Genomic DNA, 26,939 nt, shown 5'->3' with positions numbered 1-26,939 from the left:
TGATTTTCAGTTTACAAGTTATTGGGTTAAACCTGAGTATGCACTTGCATTTAAAAGAAATTCTGCAGATTTGTAGCAAATTGTTTTAGTTTCGCACACATCCCAAAAAAATGCAATTTGTTTAAATGAAACGAACACTGGCGAACACACGTGAACATTTATAAAACAATGTTGATGCTGCATTGAAGTGAAAAAGGAACAAACCTGTGTCGAACCATTTAGAGGCTGATGAAGACTGAAAGCTCCACATTCCTGCTGCCATTTAGTGCTGAATATGTAGATTTATTTTGTTACCAGCTTAAAGTATTCTCCCTCAATGTTTTTCTCAGTAGAGGTCTTCAGATTGTCATAAATAAAACACGATTTTTTATACTATTTACTGCCATTGCTAGTGATGTTGTATGAATGCAGCTTCACTATTTACAGTGATGTAGCACATTTGATCTAATGTTGCTATTTCAAATTAAAAGCATTCAATTGGTGAAGGAGAGAAAGTGGATTTTATTGTGTAAGAATCACAACATGTTTTCCATCTGAGCAGACCGGGGGGGGCAGAGCATGAAGCTCCAGCTGATACCAGAACTCCCCCACCAGCTCCGACTGGAACACCACACTGTCAGAAAACAACACAAGACAAAAAACAAACCTGTGCAAATAAATACTCATTCACAACATGGTGTTACAGTAAAAATAGACAGATAAAGCGCGACAGGGTGGTGAGTAGAGATGGGAACCATTCACATTTGAACTGATACGGTACTAGTATAAAACGTTTTTGGTACTTTTTGTGTGTATTACAAGGTAATTAAAGTTATTTTGTCTGTAAAAAATAAAGTCAAAACTTCTGAAATTTGGATATTTCTTCCTCAACATCACAACTCCTCAGCCTTTAAGAGTATTTCATGTTTTAGATAGATAGATAGATAGATAGATAGATAGATAGATAGATAGATAGATAGATAGATAGATAGATAGATAGATAGATAGATAGATAGATAGATAGATAGATAGATAGATTTTTAAATGGTGGACGGCTGTTTTTCAGTCAATGATTTAAATTGTTCAGTGGGAATTTGGTCGGTACCAATAAAAGTACAGAATCCGTAGCGATCCGTAGCGGCGAGTCTCACCTGCCTGTGCTCTTCCCTGCTCGGACCGGCGAGTACACGGCTGTGTAGGTGCGAGCGCCTTGTGGCGGGATGGAAACACTCTCGTCTCCACTCAGGTCGTCTCCCTGCAGCTGCACGTCCAGCATCAGCAGCTCTCCTCGCGGGTTATTCACACCGATCTCTACGGCAACGGTGCTCTAGTAGGAACACAATTCACTACATGACATGACATGACACAACCTGCAATAATGACATCATGTGTGAGGGTTTACAGTGAGTGTGTCTGTAGCACACACAAACACACACACACCTGAGCAGCACACTGTACATCTATGACCTGGACAGGCGCAGACGGCTCACAGAAAACCTCCACAGAGAAGTTCACCTCGTAGCGTCCTGAATGACATGCACACATGCTTTACATTACAATCCAGTGTGAGCTAAAGAACCGATCCAAGTTAAAGGGATAGTTCAACATTTTGGCAAATTGGCCCATTGCCATAATCCCTATAGTCATAGCAGTAGGTTTGTTACCTTTAATTGTCGGTGCAAGCTGTTTTTCCCTCATCAAACTCATCAAATACACAATCCAACAACTCCAAAACGCGATACCTAGAGGTAAATACAGAGACTGCTTGATGAAAAACTGTCCCTGAAGGCAACGCGTATCAGCGGTTTTGCATGAATTTCCCTCTAAAACAACTCTGTCTGGTAACGTTGTGTTATTATCTCATAGCGTGGTGAATGTGCAGGTCACAACTTGTCCACCAGAGCGTTGTGGAGTTGTTGGATTGTGTATTTGATGAGTTTGATGAGGGAAACCAAGAAATCCCATGAGCCTCCGTAGCGTAGCTCTGAGCAGCTCACGGCTCTGCTCCGCCGTTCTAAAAATAGCTTGCACCAACAAATAAAGGTAACAAACCTACTGCTAAAACTATTATGGCAATGGGCCAGTTTGCCAAAATGTTGAACTATCCTTTTAAGACTGTGTGTGTGTGCTGCACCGACAATTAAAGGTAACAAACCTACTGCTATGACTATAGGGATTATGGCAATGGGCCAATTTGCCAAAATGTTGAACTATCCCTTTAAAGAACACAACACACACCTTCGTCTTTGTCCGCCTCGTCATCAGTTTCCACAAACGACACACAACCTGCAAGTTGAAGATGAAGCAAACTGTTCATTTAATTTGAACTGCAACAATATCAAACACAAAACACAGCTACAATCACCTGTCAGTTTCCCGCGTTTCCATGGTGATACAGCCACGGTGTATGGAGCACTTTGACCAGGTTCAATCTCCAAGGAGGGTGCGCCACTTACTGCAGATAGATCAGTGACAACCTATCACACACACAGGCAGAAACAGAGCGAGAGAGAAGGAATTAAAAATGCTGCACAAAGTCAGTCCACAGGTGAGTTTGTTATTCTGTGTTCGACAATTTTTTAACGCTCTTAACGCTCAGTGCTTTGCAGAATATCTCTATAACAACACAACAGAACATAACTTGACTGTGCATAGAAGGGTTGAGATTATACATGGATTAATAGACAGGAAACACATCCATGTTTTCATTATTGCTCATTTCAACCCAACAGGATTAAAACTAATCATTGTGTGTGTGAGCTCGTACCTTCAGAGTGACTTTATTCTGGCTGTAGTTGGGGACGTGCAGCTGAGTGTGTGTGGTTTCCCCGACAGGACAGTGTAATACCAAGTGTTCCACAGGCAGGGGGCGCTGCTGCTGCTGCTGCTGGCCCACTCCTCTGAGGGTGAACACATGCTCGCTGCCGTTGCACTGATTGTGTAAGGACAGTCGGCCCTGAGAGGGGAAAAAGGGGGTGAAAGTCCAGAATCTACATGTTCTAAACACAGGAGAAGAACGACAACGAGTCTGTTTAATGTAACAGACGGGGAAACGGGGAAGAAAAGGCGACATGAAACTCAAACACAGACACTTCCTGGTTGCTTCCTATTTAGGCTCCACCCTCTTCCTTAGTCTACATCAATGCATTGGTGGTTCAGTGGTAGAATTCTCGCCTGCCACGCGGGAGGCCCGGGTTCGATTCCCGGCCAATGCAACACATGTTTTTTCCTCCCTCACAGGCCAGATGTTGAGCTGCTGTTTGGAGGCAGAGAGATCCAGTATATGGGAGGACGCAACAGTGGTGGTTCATTTTAAGAGAAGATGAATAAAGACTTAAGCTGAGACACTAAAGGTGAATGGGATAAAGATTTTAACTAACAGTTATCACCACGTAACATCCCAAGTTTATCACTCACATTAAGACAAATATTTTTTGTATTACAAGTTTTGTCAAATGTTATGTTTAAATATGTAAAATCTCATAATTGATCAGTGAATGTTTTTGCCTGTAGTGTCTCGCCTTAATAATCTGAATGAGTTTATGTGGTGTATCAATAAGACAGGAGGGTAAATAAATAGCAAGAATGTGACAAAGGACTGAAAGAAAACACAAGGAAAGAAAGAAGCAGTGAATTGAAAAAAAAGAGAAAAGAAAAGGGAGCGTTACCATGACAACAGACTGTGCCGCCGTCGGGTGAAAGCAGAGGGGGTAGCAGGCTTTTGTCCCGGCCGGTACACTCAAAAACTTGGGCCCGGAGAATCCTTCACCACACACCTCAGCCTGCACCGTCCAGTCTTTATGGGTCTCATTGTGCTGTGGGTCCACACACACAGACACACAGACACACAGACACACACACACAGGCCTGTTGTCTTCATCTGAACTCACCACACATACAGTAGGTTATTGATGACGGCCCTCACCACTGGGATGTCTTGAGTGATGGAGCAGTGAGCAGGAGAACTGAAGTCCAGGTGAGCCGTCTGTTCCTGTGACCACGGGGGAGATTTCAATGATCTAAACATCGATAAAAATATAAATGCAAATAATGCCAGTTCATATATAACAGTACCTGTGAAGTAACCGCTGCCTCCAGCATGTAGACCCTGGTATCACAGGAAGACTTCAGCACCACCTGACATGGAAACAGACCCACACAGTCGGCCTGGAACCGGAACGGCACGTCCACACAGCCACAATCTGGAGATATTTACATCATGACAATCACATAAACATGGAGAAATAAACACAAAAAATAGAGTGTAGAAGTGTAGGAAGCAGTCACTGTTCTGAGGGTCAGTATCGGTTTAAATAACTTTATTTACAAGGAGCACTGGGGCCGCCTAACTTTAAATTTTGCAGAAAATTTAGGGGCGCACACTGTAAATTGACCTAAATCAAAGCAAATATTCACATTTTCACATGGCAGATTCCACATTCTTTGAGTTGCCCCTTCCATGTTTCATCATCAGTGTTAAAAAAACAGCCAATTTTACTGGTTGCACATGCGCAAGTAGATGAAAAATTTACTTGCACCGTCTCAAATTTTAGGTGCAAAATGCCTCCATGTAGGGACAGTCTGGAGCCCTGACCTTTAATAACCCGTAAGGTCATAAACAAAGTCATGTTGTTGCTCCCAGACTAGTTTAAACCTAAACAGAAGGAGCAGTGAGAGGCAGTCGTATTCTCAACTGCCAGGCTTTTTCCATTGGCTGATGAGGTAAAAAGTTAATTTTACCCCCTGTATGATGGGAAAGGGCCCAAACGGCTCTTTTAATGCTAAAGGTTGTCAACCACTAGTATAAAATAAATTTTATTTCCTAGTTTTGTTTTCTTTGCTTCCTTTTCCTCTTCACTGTGTGGATCAAAAGGACAAAATGTGTGTTTGTGTGTGTGTGCGTGCGTGTGTGTGTGTGTACCTGCAGGATCCCCCCAGGGCATAGCCGTGTCCTCTTTGATAGGTATTCTGACAGTGCTGGGTAAAGTGAAGTATTGAGGCAAAGAAACCACCACGCTGTACGTCAGCTCTTCACTGCTGTCAGCGCCTGTCGTCAGCTGGGCCAATCAGAAGACAGAAGGTGTGATAGAGGTTTAAAAAATACATACGACAGAGAAAATAATCCCTGAAGTGTTAGTACCTGCTGTTTGAAGAGCTTGCGTATGGCCGTGGTGGCCCTCACGGTGCTGCTGCACAGCGTGTGCGTCAGGATCCTCCTCCGGTGTTCGTCGGCGCTCATGCTGTGTTGACCCCACATGGCCAGCGCTCGCTCCCACGCCGCGTTGATCAGCGGCACACGCATCACCTCCTCACACACCTGCTGCACCTCACAGCTCAGGCTCAACACCGGCTCACATGCAGCTGGGTCTGATGGTGGAGCAGAACGTCAACATCGTGATAAACCCTCCTCTCCTCCATGTGCATTAGTTTCCAACAACGAAGCCGGTAAGAAATCAATCCATGGAGCGGTGGATAAGGTTATTTATCATCTACCATGTTACCATGTGTATATCTGTGTAGTCTTATCTGTCATCAACAAGAGATTACGGGTTACGGGTTAGTGCGTTACGTTTGTGTGGCGGTGTCGCCATGGAGACGAGAGCTGGGACACCGGGTCGGAGGCTCTGATCTTACAAGGTTGGTTTTCAGCCAAGAGACGCTAGGTGGAAGGCAGAGAGCCTCCATTCTCCCTGGAACTAGTTACAAGTCATTGATTTAACCAGAACTAGGACTCTGGAGCTGGAGACAAGGGACACATGGAGCTGAGTTAAAAGGGACATATTATCAAAATATCACTTTCTGAAGGCTCTTTATCATATATTTGCGTGTTTGTTTTGCCTTCCAGCCTCCAAAATATGAGAATTGACAAAAAAAATCTGTAATTTTCAGGCTCCTGAGGTTGAAATCCATGTGGTTTTATGAGCTGTTCCCTCAGTTGTCTTCCAATGATGTAGGATGTAAGGATGAAAAGTGCTGTGATGTTTGATCATTGGGGTATTTGGACCGAAGCATGTCACAGATATGTCTTTAAGACCTGGGAACTATTTTAATTTGTGGAAAAGGGGCAGAATATGTCTCCTTTAAGGTAAAAATCTTGCATAGTTTTTAACTTAGCTTTTAATAAAGTTTGGTTAAAGGGACAATGAGGAGTTTTGGAAAAGCTAAGCGTTTTCACACTACATTTATGAGCCTCCGCGTGCACCGTGAAATTCTTTGACCGGCGGAAGACAGACTCATGTTTTCATTCATCAAGAATTAAAGTCAGAGGTCCGAAGATGATCAGATACCGTCGTAGTTCCGACCATAAACGGCAATTCGGTGGCGTTACTCTCATGACCCGCTGGGCAGCGTCCGCGAAACCGAAAGTAAGGAAACGCTGGTCGGCTCGCCCAGCATTTCCGTCACCACTAATAATAACTAAATAATGATACAGACAAAACAATATATTTATCGAAAATGGGCCCATTAACAAGTGTGGGTAACGTAGATTCATCCACATCAATATGAGACTTTTTTATTGTCGCGGAATTTTTTGTTCTGCCGATGGAGAAACTCCTCGTTGTCCCTTTAAAGGAAAAAAAACAAAAAAACATTTGTGTCCTACCAGAGACGATGTTAGAACTTGGCCTGGCTGTGAGAGGGGAGGGAAGAGGCAGCTCTGCTGTGGCCTTCACCACGTAGACCAAGTCACCAGCCTGCAAGGACACAGAGATAGAGTGAGCTCATCTTGTACACAATGTAATGGAAGCTCTGTGGTCGCTAACTTAAACCTAAACCTAATCCCTGACACAGAGGAATTAAAAAAAGCTCTCACAGTCTGTGTGTATACAAAATATTTCATTAATCTAATTGTTATTGAGTGCATATTTTCAACGCTGCAACTTCAGAAGTGAAAGTTAATATTCTGCATTTTTTAAAAACCCACTGACCTGTGGGCAAATGAGCAGCACGGAGCAGTATTTGGTGCCGGGGCAGAAGGGCAGGTGGTGGATGTTCAGAGTGTCTGCTTGACCTGGCTTCAGGTGAACGCTCCTCACAGCGCTCAGGAATTCATCCTCTGGACACACACACACACACACAAATATGTAGACGACCAATAAAAGCAGAGCATTCACGTAACGTATGTGGCACAGGGTCAGTACTGACTAAGAGCTGACTGCTGCCCCTCAGCGTCCTGTCCACTGCTGCTGTCTGAAGTCGTCTTCTCTACGCTGCAAAGAGCAAACACACATTTACACAACCTGACCATGCTGTGTGTGTGTTAATGTGTGTTAATGTGTGTTAATACTGTGTCTGTGTCTGTGTGTGTGTGTTAATGTGTGTTACTGGGCTTTGGAGGAGGCCTCTTGAACAAGCCTGTCTTTTTTCTTCTCAGGCTCCAGTGGGTTAAAGGCAGACTCCACCAGCACCACCCTGAACACACACACAAGCGGAAATCTTTAATTTAGCAACACAATAATCACATAATTAGATGTTTTCCATGTTTTTAAAGGGATAGTTCAACATTTTGGCAAATTGGCCCATTGCCATAATCCCTATAGTCATAGCAGTAGGTTTGTTGCCTTTAATTGTCGGTGCAAGCTATTTTTAGAACGGCGGAGCAGAGCCGCGAGCTGCTCAGAGCTACACTACGGAGGCTCATGGGATTTCTTGGTTTTCCTCATCAAATACACAATCCAAAAACTCCAAAACGCTGTCGTGGACAGAGTTGTGACCTGCACATTCACCACGCTATGAGATAATAACACAACGTTACCAGACAGAGTTGTTTTAGAGGGAAATTCATGAAAAACCGCTGATGCACGTTGCCTTCAGGGACAGTTTTTCATCAAACAGTCTCTGTATTTACCTCTAAAACAACTCTGTCTGGTAACGTTCTGTTATTATCTCATAGCGTGGTGAATGTGCAGGTCACAACTTGTCCACGACAGCGTTTTGGAGTTTTTGGATTGTGTATTTGATGAGTTTGATGAGGAAAACCAAGAAATTCCATGAGCCTCCGTAGCGTAGCTCTGAGCAGCTCGCAGCTCTGCTCCGCCGTTCTAAAAATAGCTTGCACTGACAAACGAACCTACTGCTATGACTATAGCGATTATGACAATGGGCCAATTTGCCAAAATGTTGAACTATCCCTTTAAGCTTTCACCTTAACGTCCAAACACCTACCTGAACTGAGCTTCCTTGTTGAAAGGGTTAGTTACTGGTATTTGGATCACTCTCTGCTGGTAGCACGGACACCTGCACTTCACTGTCTTCTAATGGAGACACAGTCTTTCATTGTTATATCGTGCACACACTGCATTGTAGTGAGAGCGCATTCAGTTCATTATAATACTCACGGTGGGTGTGATGTGACTGACGCAGGTCTTTAGATTGAAGACAAGAGGAGGGACGCCACACAGCCCAAAGGAAGAGCTGGAGATGAGCAGCAGGAAGGCTTCCTTTGGCTGCAGGAAGGAGCAGCTGTGCTGGACGCTCAGCTCAGCGCTCGCTCTGTGAACAAAACCACCACAGCCAATAAGAGCTCTGGTTATTCAACTTCTCTTCAATGAGAAACCAGAATGACAGAAACTATTTTTTTTTTTACTGTGCAACCTCCCAATTCATCAGAAGAATCTAACATTGCTGAACAATTCTGAAAATGAAGCTATGGATGGAAAATAGTGCATCTTAATGAGCTACAGCTGAGTGTAAAGTAGCAATAGAAATACTTAAATTAAGTGTAAGAATGGCACAGTGATACCTGAGAGTACAGAAGAGCATTAGAGCCAACAATGGAGATAAAAACTCAGAATTTCTGACATTTTTTCTTAGAAATTCTGAGTTTTTATCTCAGAATCTTTAAAAAAAATTGTTGGCCCTACTGCTCTTCTGTACCTGAGAGTACGCTTCAGTGTTATGTAATGCACCTTGGAGGAACGGTGACGGTAGATCCACCAGGGAGGGAGAAGAGATGGGCCTGCTCTCCTAAAAGTAAGGCCTGATATTTGACGGCCTTAGAAGATGGGTTTTTCAGTCGCACCTGTACACACGCACGCACACACAAAGTTTAATACAGAAGTAAAATACACAGAGATCAGTCAGAAAACAATTCTACAATCGAATCGGTCTGCAGTGGGGGTGTTACCAGCTTGGTGATGGAAGCGTGCAGGCCTCCTGACAGAGTGATGGTTTCCTGTGGCAGGTACTGAGGCAGCCGCTCATACAGATGCACACACAGCATCAACATCTGCACTGGATTAGGATCTGACAAGTCTGTGGGCTGAGCAAGCGCACACACACACACACAGGAAGTGGTGCATAATCTCTGGCATAATATAACTCAATAATAATGATTCAGTTGTGCTTGGAGATGTAAAGTCCATACGATATCTGATTTGACTAATGTGAATATTCTTTTTTACACAAACTCAACTTTACTAAGTAATATCTAAAATAAAAATGTTTACCTGTATATCTATGTTGAGAGAGAGCAGATTTAAGGACTGGACCAGTATGATGTTGTTGTGCAGGATCTGCTCCAGGCTGCTGGCGGCCGTGTACATCCTCCACAAGTGGCTGCTGATCTAAGAAACAACTGGGTTAACTGTGTAATATTCAGACTTTGAACAATACTTGGCTTATCGGGGCAGTGTTTAGCTCAGTTGGTAGAGCACCCGCCCCATGTGTTGAGGCTATAGTCCTCGCTGCAGGTGGCCCCGGTTTGTGTCCCGCGTCGGACGGCCCTATCCTGCATGTCATTCCCCCCATCTCTGCCTCCCATTTCCTGTCACACTCTCAACTGTCCTATCGAATAAAGGCATGGAAAGCCAAAAAATATACTTAAAAAAAAAAAAAAAAACTTGGCTTATCAAAACTCAAAGTTTGGGTTTTGGACATTAACCATCAGACACACACACACACAGATACTGACCAGGTAAGGACAGTAGGCGGCGAGCAGAGCAGCTAGCACCAGTCCGTCCGTCATGTCAAGGTCAAAGTTGACGATCCAGCGGGCTGATGGGACGTCACCTGCAAACCATGACCAAGCAGAAAAAACCTCTCAGTGCACAGGAAGACACTGACAGACACTGAAGGAAAACAATCTAACCTCCTCAAACCTGCAGCAGCAACATGTGTTAAAATGATTTTAAATGATACGATCGAATGTAAAGGAGGAGCAGCGACGAGCCAAGAGGAGAAAAAAAAGGTTGTGTCCATGTTGTTCCCTGTACCCCAGGTAGTTGTCCTCTTGTCCTCGTAGTGCTTGTTGAGCCACGAGAGCAGCCGAAGCTCGCAGGCCGAGTAGACGTTGCTGACCAGGGGCCGCGAGGTGTTCGGGAGGGCTTCGTCTACTTCCTGGTTCAGGCAGCTCACAGACACGCGAACCAAGACCAACACCTGGGAACGTGCAGAGGAATATTCAATACTGATATTCAACGAGACAGAGATTTGTCAGTGTCAGAGATGTTTGCCTGCTACCTGTCTGTGTCTCACCTTGTATATTTGCAGTAGCACATCGGTCCACGATCGTTGGCTCAGAGACTCGTACTCAGCACCACTGTAGTCCCGACTCCCTCCATCATTTGACTGAGAGACACAAACACATGTGACACAAGAAGCTTTAAAAACAGTAGATCCCATGTGCCTCTAAATTCATTAGGCTACTTTATTAAAAAAAACAATTTCACATCAAACTTTCTTGTATTTAAGCTTCACTGAGCTTCAGCAACTTCTCACACTGCACAGAATTTAAAGAGCAGCAGAAACATGAAGTAAAAACAGAGTTAAAATGGTGAATCTGGCTCAACACAAACAGAAAGTCATGTAGTCGTCAACAAGCTGCAACAATTAATCAATTAATGTGCACAATAATCGATTATTAAATGAATCGTCAACTATTTTGATAATCTAATAACTAGTTTGAGTCGTTTTTTTCAAGAAAAAAAAGTCAAAATTCTCTGATTTCAGCTTCTTAAATGTGAATATTTCTGGTTTCTTTGTTCCTTTATGACAATAAACTGAGTCTCTCTTTGGTTTGTGGACAAAACAAGACATTTGAGGACGTCATCTGGTGGTTTGAGAAACACTGATTGATATTTTTAACATTTCTTAACATTTTATTGACCAAATAACTAATCAGATTAAAGCAGATATCAGTGGAATGTTTTTGTTAATATAAGTCCTAAATAGTCCTATTTTCCGTCAGCAATCACTTACATGAAGTATTTCAGCCTAAACACGAGTCTCTCCGTCACTCTGCTCTGCTGTAACCCGAGGAGAAAATTTTCCTTGTGGGATACAAGTGTTATCCAATGAGGGGAGAGAACGGCATGAAGGGCTGTGTGTGCAGCCAAGGGATGCGCGTGAATGTGGTGACGTAGCACGAGGACCAATTGATGCCTGACAAGGGCGGGGGCTGCTAACTCATGGTGCGTTCAAGGAAACTCGTACTTTGTGTTTTTCCTTCCTGTGAAGTCATACCAGTTCGATCTGGTACGAGTTCACGGGTCGGAAGTTACGAGTGGCCGTTATAGGGAACTTTCACAGACAACAGGACGGTAAAAACACGAGCTACGGGTTACCTGGAACGCTACCAAGTCGTAGTTGTGACTTGAAGCTGTAACTTACGGTTTCAAAAGCCTGCCTTGAACACAGCATTAGCCGAAACGGCCGTGCCACTGATATCTGCTTTAATCAATAATGAAAATAATTGTTAGTTGCAGCCCTGTTCTCATTCAAAAGCAGGTACCAACGTATGTTTTTTGCGTGTCGGCATCGACCTGATTGTAGCTGGATGGTTGTGTGAGTGTTTGTACCTGTTGGGAACACCAGTGTTTGAACTCCTGCACGTCCAGTAAATACTCTGGTCTGATGTGGTGCAGAGCGGCTCCCTGCGCCCTGAACACATCGTTACAACACACAGAAAGAGGAGTGACACTCTGACACATACAGACACAGTAATGTAGTAATGTGTGTGTGTGTGTGTGTGTGTGTGTATGAAGCCTACCGGAGAAAAGCCAGCATCGCTTCATTCTGCTGCAGTAGCTGACGAGTTTGCTGGTCTTTATCGGTGGAGAAGGTCTGACAGCGAGGGATGCCAGGGATCAGTGAGCCGCTCAGGTGATGAAGCATGTCCACTACAGACCTACACATGGTAATATGATGATGAAGTCAGCTGCATCTGGGGAGAAATCTGTGAAATAAGATTGAGTTTTCTCCTCAGACTCACCTGTGATCCTTGTTCTGACTCACACGGTAGGTTCGACCACCGGACGGATTCGTTTGAATTCTGCACACAACTCTGTTTGAGAGGAGAACGGATGGAGAGGACGGTAAAAAAAACAAAGGGCCTGATTGCTTGTATAAAAACGTGTGCAAACTTGATGTCACCCGCAAAAAAATGTGCTAGCTGATCTACTAACCGGGTGCACTGAGGATTGCGTCTCTCAAACAGGCAAAAAAGCATACGCAATGCATTTAGCGCGTAGATGCAAATAGATTTATTTAGCGCACGCAATGTGATTTACCAAACCTGAAACAGATTGCGGTGGAAGTTTTTGCGTCTTTATTTAGTACGTTTGAAAGGCAAGTATTGTCTGGCACCGCTTTTTTTCTTTTATTTATTTAATACCTGCCCGGGCAAAAGCTCTTATATCTCTGCATTTCCTCGCATCGGGGTCATTCCAGCGAACTGAAGCAGTTTTTCAGGTGTGTTAAAAGTAAACCCCCATTTAAATACTGCGGTTTGCGTGTGCTGTCATTTAGTGGGTCACTCCCTGAGCTGAGTTTACCTCCGAAGTGTGTGAGGGACAGAGACGGGACGCGGTCCGCTCGGCCAGCCGAACAGACTGAACCACCTCTCCACAGCCACGACGACACTCTGCCGATACAGCCCTTCGTCTGAGGTGGCAGCAGGAAATTCTGGGATGCCTAAACTGGCCAGGGTCCGTCTGTCTGGAGAGACCTCGCCATCATCGTCCCTGCTGGTCTCACCGCTCACACCGTAACTTCCTGGAAAAGAGAGCAGACGTAGATGCACTCAAGCAACAATATACATGCAAAGAAATGAGGCACGTTTTTAACTTTCTGACCTGATAACGAGTTCTGGTTCGTTGAGCTGACGTGGTCGAATGTGGTGGAGGATGTGGATGTCGACGCGGTGCAGGAAGCGGGACTCGGTGTGTGACAGCGTTGAAGGATCGCCTCCACCGCTGTGCCTCCTAAATGACACACAGTACGGTAAGTCTCCCACATTAAACACTGAAAATACTTTAGGTTTAGGGATGTGTGTTTGAGGTTGTAACACGATACCAGTCTTGAGAACGATCTGCTGCTCAGAGCGGTGCAGAGCCAGGTACGGCCAGACCGTCAGCAGAGAGTTGTCAGCGACAGCACACAACTTCACCTTGAACCTGGCGGGAGTCAGAGAGGAAAACAAGCTGGAAAACTGACTCAACTTCAAATGTTAAATTAAAATACAACAAGATGTTACCTGTTGTGCAAGTGGTCAGTGAAAGTGATAGTTGTACAGACGGACAGAGGAGCAGCAGAACAGAAGGTCACGGTGCAGGTCAGAGAGGTCACGTTGTCCTCCTGGCTGTAGCTGTTGACTGGATGTGTCTGTGTGGACAATTTTTTCAGGAGACTTTCATTTCCTAACGCCTCATTTATTTATTTCCTGATACTTTTATTTCATAATGTCATATGTATTTCGCTGCTCTTTTTATTTCAAGCTGCAATATTGAAATGAGGGGGTGGGGTTATCTGACCCTTTCAGAGTAAAACAACTGTCATGCAAAAAAAATAAATATATATATTAATCTATGTATTTATATTTCATTTAATTTATTTTATACATATTTATCTATTTATTATCCAATTTATTTATTTCGGGACTCATTTCATGGCTATATTTATTGATTTATGGTTAAAACAGCTTTCCATATTCTTGTAGCTTTTTAAATAACAATGTAAAGTGGTCTGAGTGCAGGGACTCTACCTGGTCCTGGTTTTGAGCTGGGATGAAGCTACCACCAGGAAAGCTGATGGCAACAGGCTGCATCTTTGTCCCATCCTCCAGTTCCACCTCATCCACTTCAGCTGACACCCTGGTTCCACTGCAGACATAGAAAGAGAGAAGCAAAGAAAGTAAGTATATATATATACTGTAGTTTATATCCATCAGTCACAGAGATGGAGGGATTGCCATAAGACACACAACAATCCACCCTCCTTCTGTAAACTGACCTGGTGTATCCTGCAGCCAGCAGGGTGAGTGTGGCCGTTACATTTCTTCTCAGCGGTACCGGGGTGAGACAAAGCAGAGGGGGGCGGACGGTGATACTGGGAAGCTGGACAGTAACCGTGACGAGCAGCTCTCGGTAGGGCAGATGTTCCCCCTCCCCACCCTCATCCTCCAGGTGCAGAGAGAGGGGCAGTCTGACGACTCGGCCAGACGCTGGGAGGGAGGGAGGAGACACACAGAGAAACATGTTACATGTGGTCAGAGAATGAAGTGAGTTCAAATGTCCAGCTTAGGGATGTCACCGTTACTTGTTTTCACAGTTAACCGCGGTATTAAATACTGTCGCTTTCCAAAAAAGATGGTGCCGGAAAATACACAGTAATTGCGTTAAATTACGTCAATTTACTGGACGTAACACTGACTTGGTAGGAATTTAAATGTTAGCGCGTTATTTGTAAGAAAAAAAAACTTCAAACGTTTCCTCTGGAGGATTAATAATTGGTCCTATATTAATAGATACTTTGAATATTTTGTTTATATAATTAGTAATGCAATCACAATGATTATAATTGTAAAAAATATTTAATATAATAATCATGATAATCGTGATTATAACTTATTATATAGCCTAACTCCTCTCCCTTCTCTAAGAGGGGAACATAAATTACGTTTAAGCACAACAACACACCTCATTTCTGAAATTATGTTTTGGCCCCTTGGCATTTTGCACTAGTATTATATCATTTTAAATTATGTATTGCACTTAAATTAAGTAGCACAGTATTTAATCTATGTCTAGGTTAAATACTTGTAGCGTATATTCCAAGGGTACTCAAATACATTTGTCGAAGGGCCAGAATTTTTCTTAACAGACACCTTGGGGGCCGCACATCCAAATAGGCCTAGATTGAAATTAAATTAACCTTTTTCGTCTAATAATTTAAATATTTTTATTTTACTTGTAAGCACATCATTTTTATTTATACACTTCATGGTGTTTTGTATGATATAAAATGAAAAATCTTGACATTATCATATCATCATTTACATATCATGCTGGAGCTTTACACTGCTGACTTGTATCCTCAGACATGCCCTGTGATTTTCAATTTAAATATGACCTGACCATCACAGGACGTCTGACTCTGTTCTGAGGATACAAGTCATTGGTCCTGAAATGTGTGTTTCTCTTCTATAATACACATTCTACATCTCGGAGGAGACTTCTTTCCACACATGGGCTTCCTTCACCTGTCAAACGAGGCAGAGCTCAGTGGGAAACAGTAGGAGAGACACAGGCCGAGGGCACCGGGCCTCACAGGCACACACAAACGGAGCGCGCGTGTTTCCATGTCCCAGCGCTTTGACTTACAGGCGCACGGAGCCCGAGAAATACAGTATACAGTAACATGTAAACTAGTAGAACTCAGTCGCGGGTCTGATTGGAAGGTTCGGCGGGCCGGATGCGGCCCGCGGGCCGCCTATTGAGTACCGCTGGTATATTCTATTGTTTTAGACATTGTAGGATACATTTTATCATATACTTCCCCTTTGTATCCTATTTATCTCCCTTGCACATTCCCCTTTGGAGCATCCGGGCAGAAGAATTTCCTTCGGGATCAATAAAGTTCTATCTATCTCTATCTATCTACCTATCTATCTATCTGACAATAATCGTACCAAGAAAATTTATAATCGTGACATCCCTAGTCCAACTTTATAGCAGAGTGTGTGTTTATAAGTGTGTCCATCTTCATCGGTGTGTGTGTGTGTGTGTGTGTGTGTGTGTGTGTGTGTGTGTGTGTGTGTGTGTGTGTGTGTGTGTGTGTGTGTGTGTGTGTGTGTGTGTGTGTGTGTGTGTGTGATCATCTCCCACCTGCTGTGAGAGCCTCAGGTCTGATGCTGACCGCTAAGCAGACGGACTGGCCGGGTCCCAGACGGCCACATGACGGCGTCACCGTACAGATCTCTCCCTCTCCTCTGTCCTCTACCCTCCAGTGTAAGAGCTGCCTGCTCAGACCTCGCCAACACAAACTCTCTCCACACCCTGTTCTCAGTTCCACGGTCTAGGTAGGGAGACACAATGAGAAAATAACAGCAACACAGAGAATAAAAAAAGTGTCATTGATAGAAAAAGATAGAAATGAAAATGAGAGGACAGTTGATGATACCTTGGTGTAGACATCTAAATGTGGTGCCAAAGGGTTCACATCAAACTGTAGACTAGTGGGAGACATTTCCAATGGAGCGCACAGCACTAAAAAAAATTCAAAACAAGAAGAGAAACAAAAACGTCCCATTTAGCTGCAGAGACTTAGTGACATGTGAATATCACATTTTCATTCCAGCAGAAAAGCTACATTTAAAAACACAGGTGTCGTATCATCACTCACCTGTGGCCTGTACATGCCGTGACCTTTGCGTCACCATGGAGGCGGAGACGGAAAGCGGTTTCACCATGTGCTTCCAGCTGGAGGCCGACAGCGTGGAGGAGGAGGAGGAGGAGGAGGAGGACAGAGGGGGGAGAAGAGACGGAGACGATGCAGCGGTGGGCCATCTCACACCGTTGACCGTCAGCGGCAGGTCAAAGTCATAAGTGGCTCCCTGCAGGATGACATCACACTGACTGTCCTTCAAGTACTTTATACGCATTTTGCTACAAACATCTTAAAGGGTACAAGATAAGAAACATTTTGCATAAGAAAGACTGGTTGTCAGCGCTGTTAGGGAAGATAACAAGCAGGTTTTATACCCAGAATATAAACTTTTATATGACTTAACACACACTTGTACAGTGCTTGACTGTTTTCATCTCCTAACAATTCAATTCAATTCAATTCATGAAAAACCTTTGTTTAACATGAGAGCGAGAAGCCGCTCTCCCTGTCATGTTGTTTGCAAAATAAAAAGGAGGACAATAATTCTAAAGAAGAGACTGCAGCAGTTTTGTAAAGTAAAATAAAAAATAAACAAGAATAGCTGCTCTTGGAAGATGTCTGATCAACATCTCACCTGGGTGGGAGTGAAGATAAGAGAGCAGTCCACTGTCTGACCTGCCTGCACCTCCATGACACTCACACCCGGCTCCTTCTCTGCTTGGAGAAAAAAAAAAGTCAAGAAAAGCAATGCAATGATATGTGCAAAGCCATTTGTGTGTGTGAATGAATGCGTACGTGCTGCTGGCTGTGGGAGCTGCTGCAGAGAGAAGTCTGCATACTGTGACAGGTCGAAGGTGACCTGGGCTGCAGCTGACGAGCGGTTGGTCAGAGTGAACGGTATCGCCCGCCGAGAGCCAGCATAGACACCGTGGAACTGGAAATGGGACTGAAACGGGACCCAAAGAGGTGACATTTTTCATTGCAGCATGAAACTTAAAACTAAAAAGTGTTGAGTTCTTTCACAAGCCAAGAAGACCAGAAACTAATTTCCAATATTTTTATGTACTGAACAACAAATACGTGGCGTTTGCAAAAGTCCTTTCTCTTAGTTTGGAGAAATAAAATGTTTGGGAGAAAAGATAAACATGATTCTTAATGTTTTAATTTTAGTTTGAGTTGAGTTAATAAGATGATATATGTGTGTACACATTGTCATCAAAAAGTGACACACTGTCATCAAACTTTTTTTACATCAAGGACCAGAAATTGACACAAATTAGACCACGGACCAGAAGTACACACCAGAAATACACAAATATTTGTATTGAGACTGAAGAATGTTACTTTTTTAGTCAATGCACGTTCAAATTAGGGCCAGTGCCGTGAATTTTTGGAAATATTGTAGAGAATTTTCTGGGAAAAAAGTGGTAAGATTTCTAAAAAATATATATACTGTAAAAAAAAATGTAAGTCAAAATTTTCTAGAAAAAGTGGTAAAACAGAAACTCACCACACTGATGTCTATATCTGGAGGCTCCACTGAGCCGCCCACTCTGAGCTCAACAGACGCCATGTCCCTCAGAGCGATCTGGAACACACACACACACAGTTAATGTCAGCTCATCTCCCTCTCTCACACACACACACACACACACACACACACACACACACACTCTCGTACCTTTACTCTGGTGTCAAACTTGATGACAGAGTCGGGGCTGAGGTGGATCTTAATCACAGTCTGCCCTCCACTAGGCACCACACCCTCCGATGGACTCAGCACCAGACCTGGCAGAGGACACACATCCAGCACCTGTCACACACACACACACACACGCAGATGGAGAAACTGGGTATTTAGTTTGTTTGATGCTCACAACTATCAAAACCAGCTGTGTGTGTGTGTTGACCTGGTAGTACGCATGGTTCTGTCCAGTGTTGTGTAAAACAGCGTTTCTGACAGACGGCATGTTGAGAGGAACGGGTCCAAACAGCAGCTGCTTCTCTGCCAGTTGGACACGGGTGGATCCAGGCTGCCAGAGGGACAGAAACGTGATAATAATATTACATCATGGCTCTGCGTTATGTTTAACCACTCGTTTAATGAAAGTAAGTAAAACAAAGCAGACAGCACAAAATAAGAAAACTCAAGATTCTTATTTTTTCATTTCACAAAGTGCAACAAGATTAAAATAACCCTCAGTAAAAGTGCATTCAATCAAACAAGACATAATAAATACTAGGAAATAATAAAAAGATGATAATACACAAGGTAGACAATGTAAAGCACAGATACGTAGCTGTTGAAGAGTTTATCCTCTTCTCCGTTAAGGAACAAATCTCTTTGTGTGCATAATGAAAAAGAAAATTCTATGGATGTTTAAAATAGTAAGCAAATAGTAAGCAGAGATCATATGAAGTTGTTGTGCACGGGACAGACCTTAGCAACACAGTGCAGACGTTGTGTGTTTCCCTCGTGGACACAGAAGTCGAAATCTCCCTCTGCAGGAGAAGAGAAAGACGGATGCCACACCACCTCGCAGTCCAGCTCCCTGTACGGCTCCACCACACCTGCAGAGGAAGGAACATACGAGATGTATCACTGCACAATAACGCGCTTATGGCAATGGGCCAATTTGTCAAAATGTTGAACTATCCATTTAAAGAGAAGTGGATGTGTGTGGCACCTGTAGCCGGACGAATAGAGAACAGGATGCCGTTTTCCGTGACGACGGGTCTCCATGTGAACTCTGCAGCGCGGTTATACCGGTTTCGAAGGGTGACTGCACTTCTGTACCCGGACTGGGCGAGGAGGTTGGGGGTGGGGTGGAGCAGCAGCAGCGTGGTGGACAGCTCCAGAGCCAAAGGGACGACCTGGGCCTGGACCAGGATCTGACCGCGGTGCTGCTGGTTCACAGAGTAGGACACAGGTCTGGGGAACAAGAAATTAGGGCTGGGAATCTTTCACTGTCTCACGATTCGATTCGATTCTGATTTTTGGGGCTACGATTCGATTCAAAATCGATTTTCGATTCAAAACGATTTGATTTCGAATGATTTCGGCTTCAGTCTGTCGGTGTGCAAAGGATCCTCATGATCTACTCCAGTCTGCTTTGCAAGACAGAATGACTAAAGTGTCTTTTTCACATTTATTGAGTTTTAAACATTTATCCATGCTTAGATGGAATTGTTGAAACTGTTGCATAAAAGCAATATCACATACTGCTTATGTAAAAAAATTAATAGTTAAAAATAGTGCAGTTAAACATGCTGCCTTTTAAATTCTAAGGAAATGGAGGCAGACAGCAGCAGATTTGTTTCATTTATTTAATTTTTTTAAATCGATTTTGGGACATTTTATATCGATTCTGAATCGTATTACAGTAAATGAGAATTGTGATTCTTATGTGAATCGATTTTTTGGCACACCCCTACAAGAGATGTAAAGACTGCATTTAAACTGTTATTATGTTTTGGACAATAAAATAATAAACTGCCTCCTCCGACCTGTAGAAGCGACCCAGCTTGCTGCTCTGAAACGTCAGAGGTAAGGTGCTGTGGGAGTCGGGCGGTAAGACGTGGGAGAGCGGCGAGGAGCCCTGCATCTCGGGGCAGTCCACGTCTAGCTGCACCCACACACACACTGACAGGTGGTTGGTCAGCTCCAGCTTCTGAACACACCTCGACTGCACACACACCTCGCCAAAGTCCACAAACACTGGCCCTAACGAGGAGAAACGAGAAGATTAAACTGATTATTATTCACAATTAAATTACACAAAAACACTAGGTTGTATTATGAAGAGTGATTGGACCACCTATGACGACTTGGTAGAGCTCCTGAGGAGTCAGTGTCCGGCTGCAGTCTGCCACCTGCTGGCTGCTGGAGGGAACAGCATTCATCACCTCTGAAACCTACAGGAGTGTGAATGCAGGAGACAGACCATTGAAAAAAGACCTTTGACATCCTGCGCTGTGGAATTTGTTAATAACTGACTGTCGACCTGCCGGGTGATGGATGTCCTGTTGTCAAGGCAGCAGCGTTTCATTCCCGGGGAAGGGGCGCTGTAGTCTGACTTTGTTTCTGAGCTCTTCTTGCTCTCTACGTGGAGCTGAGGCGGAACGAGTCCCTGAGCTGGAACAATCCCGATGTCCACTTCATGCTCCGTCTGGTCTCGCTGTCTCCTGTTCGGAACCGACCACATGCAGAGATGCACGTGTTTTAGGCTACGTTCACTCTGCAGTTGAGACGTATCTCATGAAGACCTACCTCTCCTTGATGCTCGACAGCCGTGTTTGTCTGAGCTGTTGGATGAAGTCTTTGTAACTCTGTCGATTTCGCTCCTTCTGCTCCTTCTCGTTTTCACTCAGAGCGTAGCAGGTGTCCTCGTAGATGTAACGCGGGATACCGGTGAAGATGGTCCTGAGGCAGAGAGAGACACGAGTGTTGTGACAGACTTCTACATCCAGCAACAACTTTCCAAATTGAGTGTTGGAGGGGGATTAGGAAATGTTGTTTTAAAAGAATATTCAACAGGGTTCCGACTCTTTTCTTGAAATCATTTTCCAGCACTTTTCCAGGACATTTTCAGCTGCTACAGTATGACGGACATCACGCCAACACATCCTCCGTCCCATTCATGCTTTGGAGAAGTCTTTTCAGACAGTTGTAGCTTATTTTGTACATTTAACCAGTTTGTTTCTATGTTTATTCCTCTCTCTCATTCTCTCTCCCAGAAGTCTGATTTAAAGATGTGCAGTCTATGGCTCCAACCTATCTATGACATAATATCTTACATGCTTAGAAATTAAGTGATGTATCATCAATTGTATCATAGAACAACGCAAAAACATGTTTTTTTTTGTTTTTACACCACACCTACAACAATTCTCTGTCACTATCCATCTGTCCTTCACCAGAGAAGACAACAGGTCCAAAACTGGAAACACTCATCAACTCAATGTCCATAGTTTTCTCACTAGGATTGGGAAAGAAATCCTTGGTGGGGTCTGAAAAAGTCAAACTGAGCTCTGGTATAGCTGATGTCATGATGTGATAAATCATTTCAATTAATAAACTGAACTTTGTGATGCTCTGTGTTACCTGTACTGCCTGCGTGAAGAGGCTGGCCTGATGCTGGCTGCTCGGTCGTTAGGGAAGGCCAGGAACTCCTCGCCCTCCGTTTCCTGACTCTTCTCCCTGCGGTGGATGTGGAGTCTTGTCTTGTTGCTGCTGACGACAGCGGCGCGGGCCATCGCGTGGCATCGCGCCAGCTCACTGGTCCGAACATGAGGCTGACACCCGGTTGGATTGGTCACTGCTGGAGTGAGGCCTGCAGGAACGTAGTAGTAGTAGTTTTTTTATTCGATCTTTAACACAAAATTATTTACAGTTTAGCATCAATCACAGTCAGTCAACCTTCCATAAAACCATCATTAGTTCAACTAGTTCATAAATAGATCGGTGCAGACTAAAGCTGAAGGTGCAGACTAAAGCTGAAGGTGCAGACTAAAGCTGAAGTTATCTAGCTTATAAATGCCTACCCTTTAATTTAATATTCCATTAAATCCATTAGAGCTCTTCATGGTTTCAGAGTCATAGAAAGAAACAAGTATCCAATAATTAACAAATGTAGCCAAAAAATACAATAAATAAATAATTTAACAGTATTACAGTTGCAATCAACACCCAATTATTCAATCCTGTTTATAGCTTTCTATCATACTATGTTTTAATCTATTTTTAAATTGTGTTATGTTTTTGCATTGTTTGAGATACACATGCTTTTTAATGTAGTATTTATTCTTGGTTGTTTTAAGTTAAGTTTCCCTCTTAGGTCATATCTCCCCTCTCTTTCCTTGAACATTTTTTGAATATTATTAGGGAGTAAATTTTTCTTGGCTTTGTATATTATCTGTGCAGTTTTAATTTTTACTATGTCAACAAACTTTAATACTCTCCATTTGATAAACAGATTATTGGTGTGGTGGTTGTATCCTGCATGATTTACTATCCTTATGGCCCTTTTTTGCATGATGTAAATAGGTTGGAAGTTAGTTTTATAGGTGTTTCCCCAAATCCCTACACAGTATGACAGATTAAAATTCTGATTTGATTTCATAAGTGTTGCTTCTTCAATATTCACCAGAATTAAGTTTGGGCACAGTGTGTGTGGTCTGACTGAGGGCCACAGCAGACAGGTGCAGAGTGATGGTGTGGAAGCTGCGCAGCTCCAGTTCAGTTGCATCCAAACAAACAACACGACCCACGACGTCGAGCCTCTGGCGCACACGGAAGCTCCCCTGCTGCCGCGCAGTGAAAGAAAAAACTACATCCTGGGGAGAGCAACAGAGACAACGCTTCACTCCTCTGTTGTCGAGAAAAACTACACAACTGACACAACTCTTCTTACCTGGCTTTGCCCGGGAGCGATGGTGCCTGCGGAGGGCCTGGTGGAGAAATGTGCCACCTTGCGGAAGTGAAAGTTGACAGGAAGCTGAGGACAGAGGTTCTGCAGCACACACAGCAGATCCACACGCTGTCCCGTCACACAGGTCAGGAAATCAAATCTTTGAGGACTCGCTAGCAGAGACACCGGCAGCCCAGAGCCGGCTACCGCCAGCTCCACACTGCTGCTACCTGCAAACACACACAGAATAAAAGATTTTATACAAATATATATCAGTGTGTGCTAATTCCACTTAATTTTTGTTTTTTTTGTTTTTTTGTTATTTGTGTAATTACTTTTAATAGGTGAGGTTTAAAGATAAGCCCAGAGTGGGTTTCTACCTCATCCACACATGTTCTATTTATTTTTTTTATTTCATTTCATTTTTATTTTGTTGATTCTACAGCTGTGCAAACAAAACTTAAACTTAAAAATATTTTTAGGGATTATTTTCCAATTGAGGAAATTTCTTGAAAAGACTGTTTTAAAAGCATGAGATGTGTTACGTCACATACGTTTTGTATTCATACATGTTGGTTTTAATGTCATTTGAACTATTTTTCACAAAAGTAGGACTGAAAATGTCAAATGTTGTAACCACAAAACAATGATCATTAATAAATATTTCATCCATCTACAATGGTTTTAAGTATAGTTATAAAAAAAGATATATACTTTTGTTGTGAAACCACTAAATTGAAATAGATTTAGTGGTTTTAGTGGAATTATTTAGTCAGTTCATAAAGTTAGATTCACCAACAGCCCTCTGAGCTTATCTGGACAACATGAATGTGTGTGTGTGTGTGTATGTGTGTGTGTGAGTACCATTGTGGTGAGTGAAGCCGTGTCTGCCCCCCACCGACTCAAACAGCAGGAACAGACAATAGTCCTGCCGCCCGGCCGAGGACTCACGTCTCTTCTTTGTTGCAGCACTGAAAAGAAAAAAGAAAAACACACAATGGCCCGGCAGTGGTTTATACAAGAGGGGAGAATACCCCATCACCTCTCACAGCTTCCTCGTTAGTATAGTGGTGAGTATCCCCGCCTGTCACGCGGGAGACCGGGGTTCGATTCCCCGACGGGGAGTTGGCTTTTTCATTTTTTACCATTAACTAGTTGGTATGTGTGGTATTTCTTATGGTGCTGTTTATGTTTATTTTGTTATATGTAAATGCAACATTACCACCTTCACATTTACACATACCTCTTGCAGACGGGGCTGAAGCGCACAGCCACAGTGGTTTCCTCATACGGGCCCAGACGGCCCTGCTGAGGGAAGCACGCTAAGAGCTCAGACACTTCCTGACTCGGCCGGCTGCAGCGCTGCATTCCCTCCAGCAGGGCGGCGTCGGTGCTCTTGTGGAGATCTGTTCCCTGCAAAGAAAAGCCTTGTTTCACCCCCATACTCATCAGCAACCTTCATATTTTAACTCATATGTGACAAACGTTCCCTTAATATCGACCTAACTAACCCGTTTCTTCACTTACAAACATGTTTATCTGCACAACAGCTGTGCAGAGGTTTAACAGCAAACACTCACTCACCACTTCAGTCCCGGCAGCAGCTTCCTGGAGCAGGCAGACCCAGTCACAGGCCTCGGGAGCAGCGTTTCTCAGAACCACATGCTCAACACGGGACGTCCCGAAGTAAACAGGACCAAACCACAGACAGGAGAGTGGAGCGCCCTGTATGACACCATGACATTATGTTTTTAGAGACAGAAATGCTCACAAGAACTTGTACTTCAAGTCCACTTGGACAGTAAAATAAATAACAACAATCAATAGATTATCATCATCGTCATTATTCTGACTGAACCACTAAAGTACCTGCATGTCATAAACCTCCAGCTGCTGGTCCACCACCTCAGCCTTGATACTGAGAGCTACAGCAAAACGATTCTGGAGATTTACCCTACGACAGAGTCAACAGCTGTTACTTAAAATCATCAATTTCCTACGGATTGTAAAGTTTCTATTGTCAATTTATGTCTGCTCTATCTTAACACATGATTAAATTAAATTATTCTTTCATGAGAAAATGTTGTGAATTTCAATTAAAAAAACGTTTTAATGTTGTTTTACTGAGCCATCTCATCGATCAGCCTAGGTCTGTCTGTGCACAGTTCAACTTTCAGCCACTGGGTGGCGCCGGCTGCAATGACTCCACTGCAGGGAGACAGTCTGACTGAGGGGTCGCCCGCGTAATGCACCTGGAACATACCTTTAATAAACACAAACACACACAGAGACACACAAACTCTAGGTATCTCTTCCTTCGATTCTCACTGAGCGTCAGGAGAAGCATACGTCTTAATTTGGTGGTAATCTGAGTTCATATGATCAAAAAAAGGATTTCTAGGTGTGGGAAGAGATGCCCGATTTACCTGGTGCTGATCCTCGATTGGTTATAGGGTGCTGTTTGCAAATTATCTGACTGTTGGCAGCAATACAACCAAAGTCTAGTAGTGGGTTCATCAGCAGAGAACAGGCCCTGGGAAACCTAGAGGAGAAGATACAGAACAAGTGTATTTATGAAAAACAAACATGGCTCACTTCACTCTATATCTTTGGCTGTAAGTATCTTGAATGTATGTCATGATACAGTATGTGTGGCCTGCTGCTTACCCCCGTAATGGGACTTCAAAGCTCTCCAGATCATCTATATTGACCAGCAGGCAGTCTCTGACCACCTCCTCCTCATCTGGGGTGAACTCTAACAACCCGCTCACAGACAAACCAGGGGCCACAACAACCATGGATGGACTGGTTGCTGTGAACCTGAAAGACTGGAGGAGAAAACAAAAGCAGAGACAGCAGAAACTTGATAAAGTGATAAAAAGGTTAAATAAACCTGGTAAAAAGAATATTTACACATCCTCCACTCCTCCCAAGCTTTGACAATAGGTTGTTTGGGCGTGGTACATTACAGGTGAATAGGGTAAAAAAATTAAACTAACAGATATCACCTTGAAACTTCCAAAGTTTATTACTCAGATTAAGACAATTACTTTTTGTATTAACTTACAAGTTTTGTCAAGTTTGCTGTTTTGAATATGAAAATGATGCATTGTCTAATTGAATATGCACCAATTTGCATACATTTCCAAAATAAAGCTACTTTCAAAATTCTTGTTTTATTATGTTGACATATTAGAGTCAAAGGGTTTTACAGAAGGGATTTTGTATATCTCTTTTTATCACTCAGTAAATGAGAAAACATTGTCACCAGCCCTTTAAAAAACTAAATTAGCCATGTTTTTAGGAACAAAATGTTGTATAAATCAGGTTGTGAATGAAATATCAACAAACCCCTCCGTAAAAACCTTCCGAACATAGAAAGGAATAAAACTGGAAGGTTTGGTTCCATAAATCTCAAAATTGATCAGTGCATGAAAAAAATAAAAACATTAAAGTGTGGCTAACTGCTAGCATGATGGTTTGCTAGGCTAGTTAATTGTTAATTGGCTAACAAGTAATTTAGCAATCATTAACTACAAATTAAGTACCTAACGTTTCTTATTTATTTATTTTTTACATTTTTAGACACTTCTAAACATCACCTCACAAACCTCATTGCTTACCTTCAACGTGGGCTTCTCAATTACTATTTTCTTGGACGTTTTGCCAACATTAGTCGCCGTGACGGTGGTCTTGTAAACCTGCCCGACTCTCACATCGTTGAAGTTGATGAACGGTGGCTCCACACGAACACAGTTACCAGCCATGTTGCAACTTTATAAATTAATAAATTACTACTTACTTTCAAGTGACAAACACCACAGAAATGTTTCCTCCAAGTAACGTGTATATAAAGTATTTTTAACGCGCTTATGACGACTTTTTTACTCGCATACCGATAGTCAATTTTTTTTAACCGTTGCTATTCAGCAGCGTACGCTAAAC

The 26,939-nt window shown here is 43.1% G+C and overlaps 1 protein-coding gene and 2 non-coding genes across 3 annotated transcripts; 2 read left to right on the top strand and 1 right to left on the bottom strand.

The window, feature by feature from the left end:
* Nucleotides 1-481: 481 nt before the first annotated feature.
* LOC146990531 (cilia- and flagella-associated protein 47-like) lies at nt 482-26,914 on the bottom strand. The gene is made up of 56 exons (XM_085795233.1): nt 26,618-26,914; nt 25,662-25,822; nt 25,421-25,536; nt 25,119-25,257; nt 24,864-24,948; nt 24,579-24,719; nt 24,238-24,407; nt 23,859-23,965; nt 22,998-23,224; nt 22,731-22,920; nt 21,689-21,917; nt 20,855-21,007; nt 20,589-20,769; nt 20,403-20,499; nt 20,092-20,308; nt 19,272-19,516; nt 19,025-19,155; nt 18,495-18,617; nt 18,266-18,397; nt 18,095-18,172; nt 17,219-17,530; nt 16,600-16,810; nt 16,378-16,463; nt 16,083-16,272; nt 14,209-14,419; nt 13,961-14,078; nt 13,454-13,581; nt 13,273-13,373; nt 13,053-13,181; nt 12,753-12,972; nt 12,191-12,262; nt 11,969-12,106; nt 11,778-11,859; nt 10,456-10,548; nt 10,194-10,359; nt 9,893-9,990; nt 9,429-9,545; nt 9,107-9,241; nt 8,889-9,001; nt 8,319-8,472; nt 8,146-8,234; nt 7,306-7,392; nt 7,126-7,190; nt 6,909-7,036; nt 6,584-6,674; nt 5,120-5,346; nt 4,901-5,036; nt 4,054-4,181; nt 3,905-3,970; nt 3,648-3,794; nt 2,747-2,935; nt 2,345-2,456; nt 2,218-2,265; nt 1,420-1,505; nt 1,131-1,306; nt 482-613 (listed from the first exon to the last, which is right to left on the bottom strand). Exons 1-56 carry the CDS (start codon nt 26,759-26,761, stop codon nt 502-504), a joined length of 7,827 nt encoding a protein of 2,608 aa, XP_085651359.1. The 5' UTR covers nt 26,762-26,914; the 3' UTR covers nt 482-501.
* On the top strand, nt 3,124-3,194 carry trnag-gcc (transfer RNA glycine (anticodon GCC)). The gene has a single exon. It is a non-coding gene; the product is annotated as a tRNA-Gly (tRNA).
* Nucleotides 24,048-24,119, top strand: trnad-guc (transfer RNA aspartic acid (anticodon GUC)). Its single transcript has one exon. It is a non-coding gene; the product is annotated as a tRNA-Asp (tRNA).
* Nucleotides 26,915-26,939: the final 25 nt, after the last annotated feature.

This window comes from Trachurus japonicus, chromosome 2 (genome assembly GCF_045865225.1).
Source record: "Trachurus japonicus isolate A0001 chromosome 2, Traja_1.0".
NCBI classification, from domain to species: domain Eukaryota; kingdom Metazoa; phylum Chordata; class Actinopteri; order Carangiformes; family Carangidae; genus Trachurus; species Trachurus japonicus.
Note: the sequence above shows the minus strand (reverse complement) of the source record. Positions and strands in the feature narration are given on the sequence as shown.

Coding starts and splice junctions, on each gene's coding strand:
- LOC146990531 (XM_085795233.1), bottom strand. CDS start 26,761: ATGGCTGGTAACTGTGTTCGTGTGGAGCCACCGTTCATCAACTTCAAC. Junction 12,263..12,752: donor GTCCCTCACACACTTCGGAG/GTAAACTCAGCT, acceptor CCTCTCAAACAG/AGTTGTGTGCAGAATTCAAA. Junction 7,037..7,125: donor GGGGCAGCAGTCAGCTCTTA/GTCAGTACTGAC, acceptor GTGTGTGTCCAG/AGGATGAATTCCTGAGCGCT.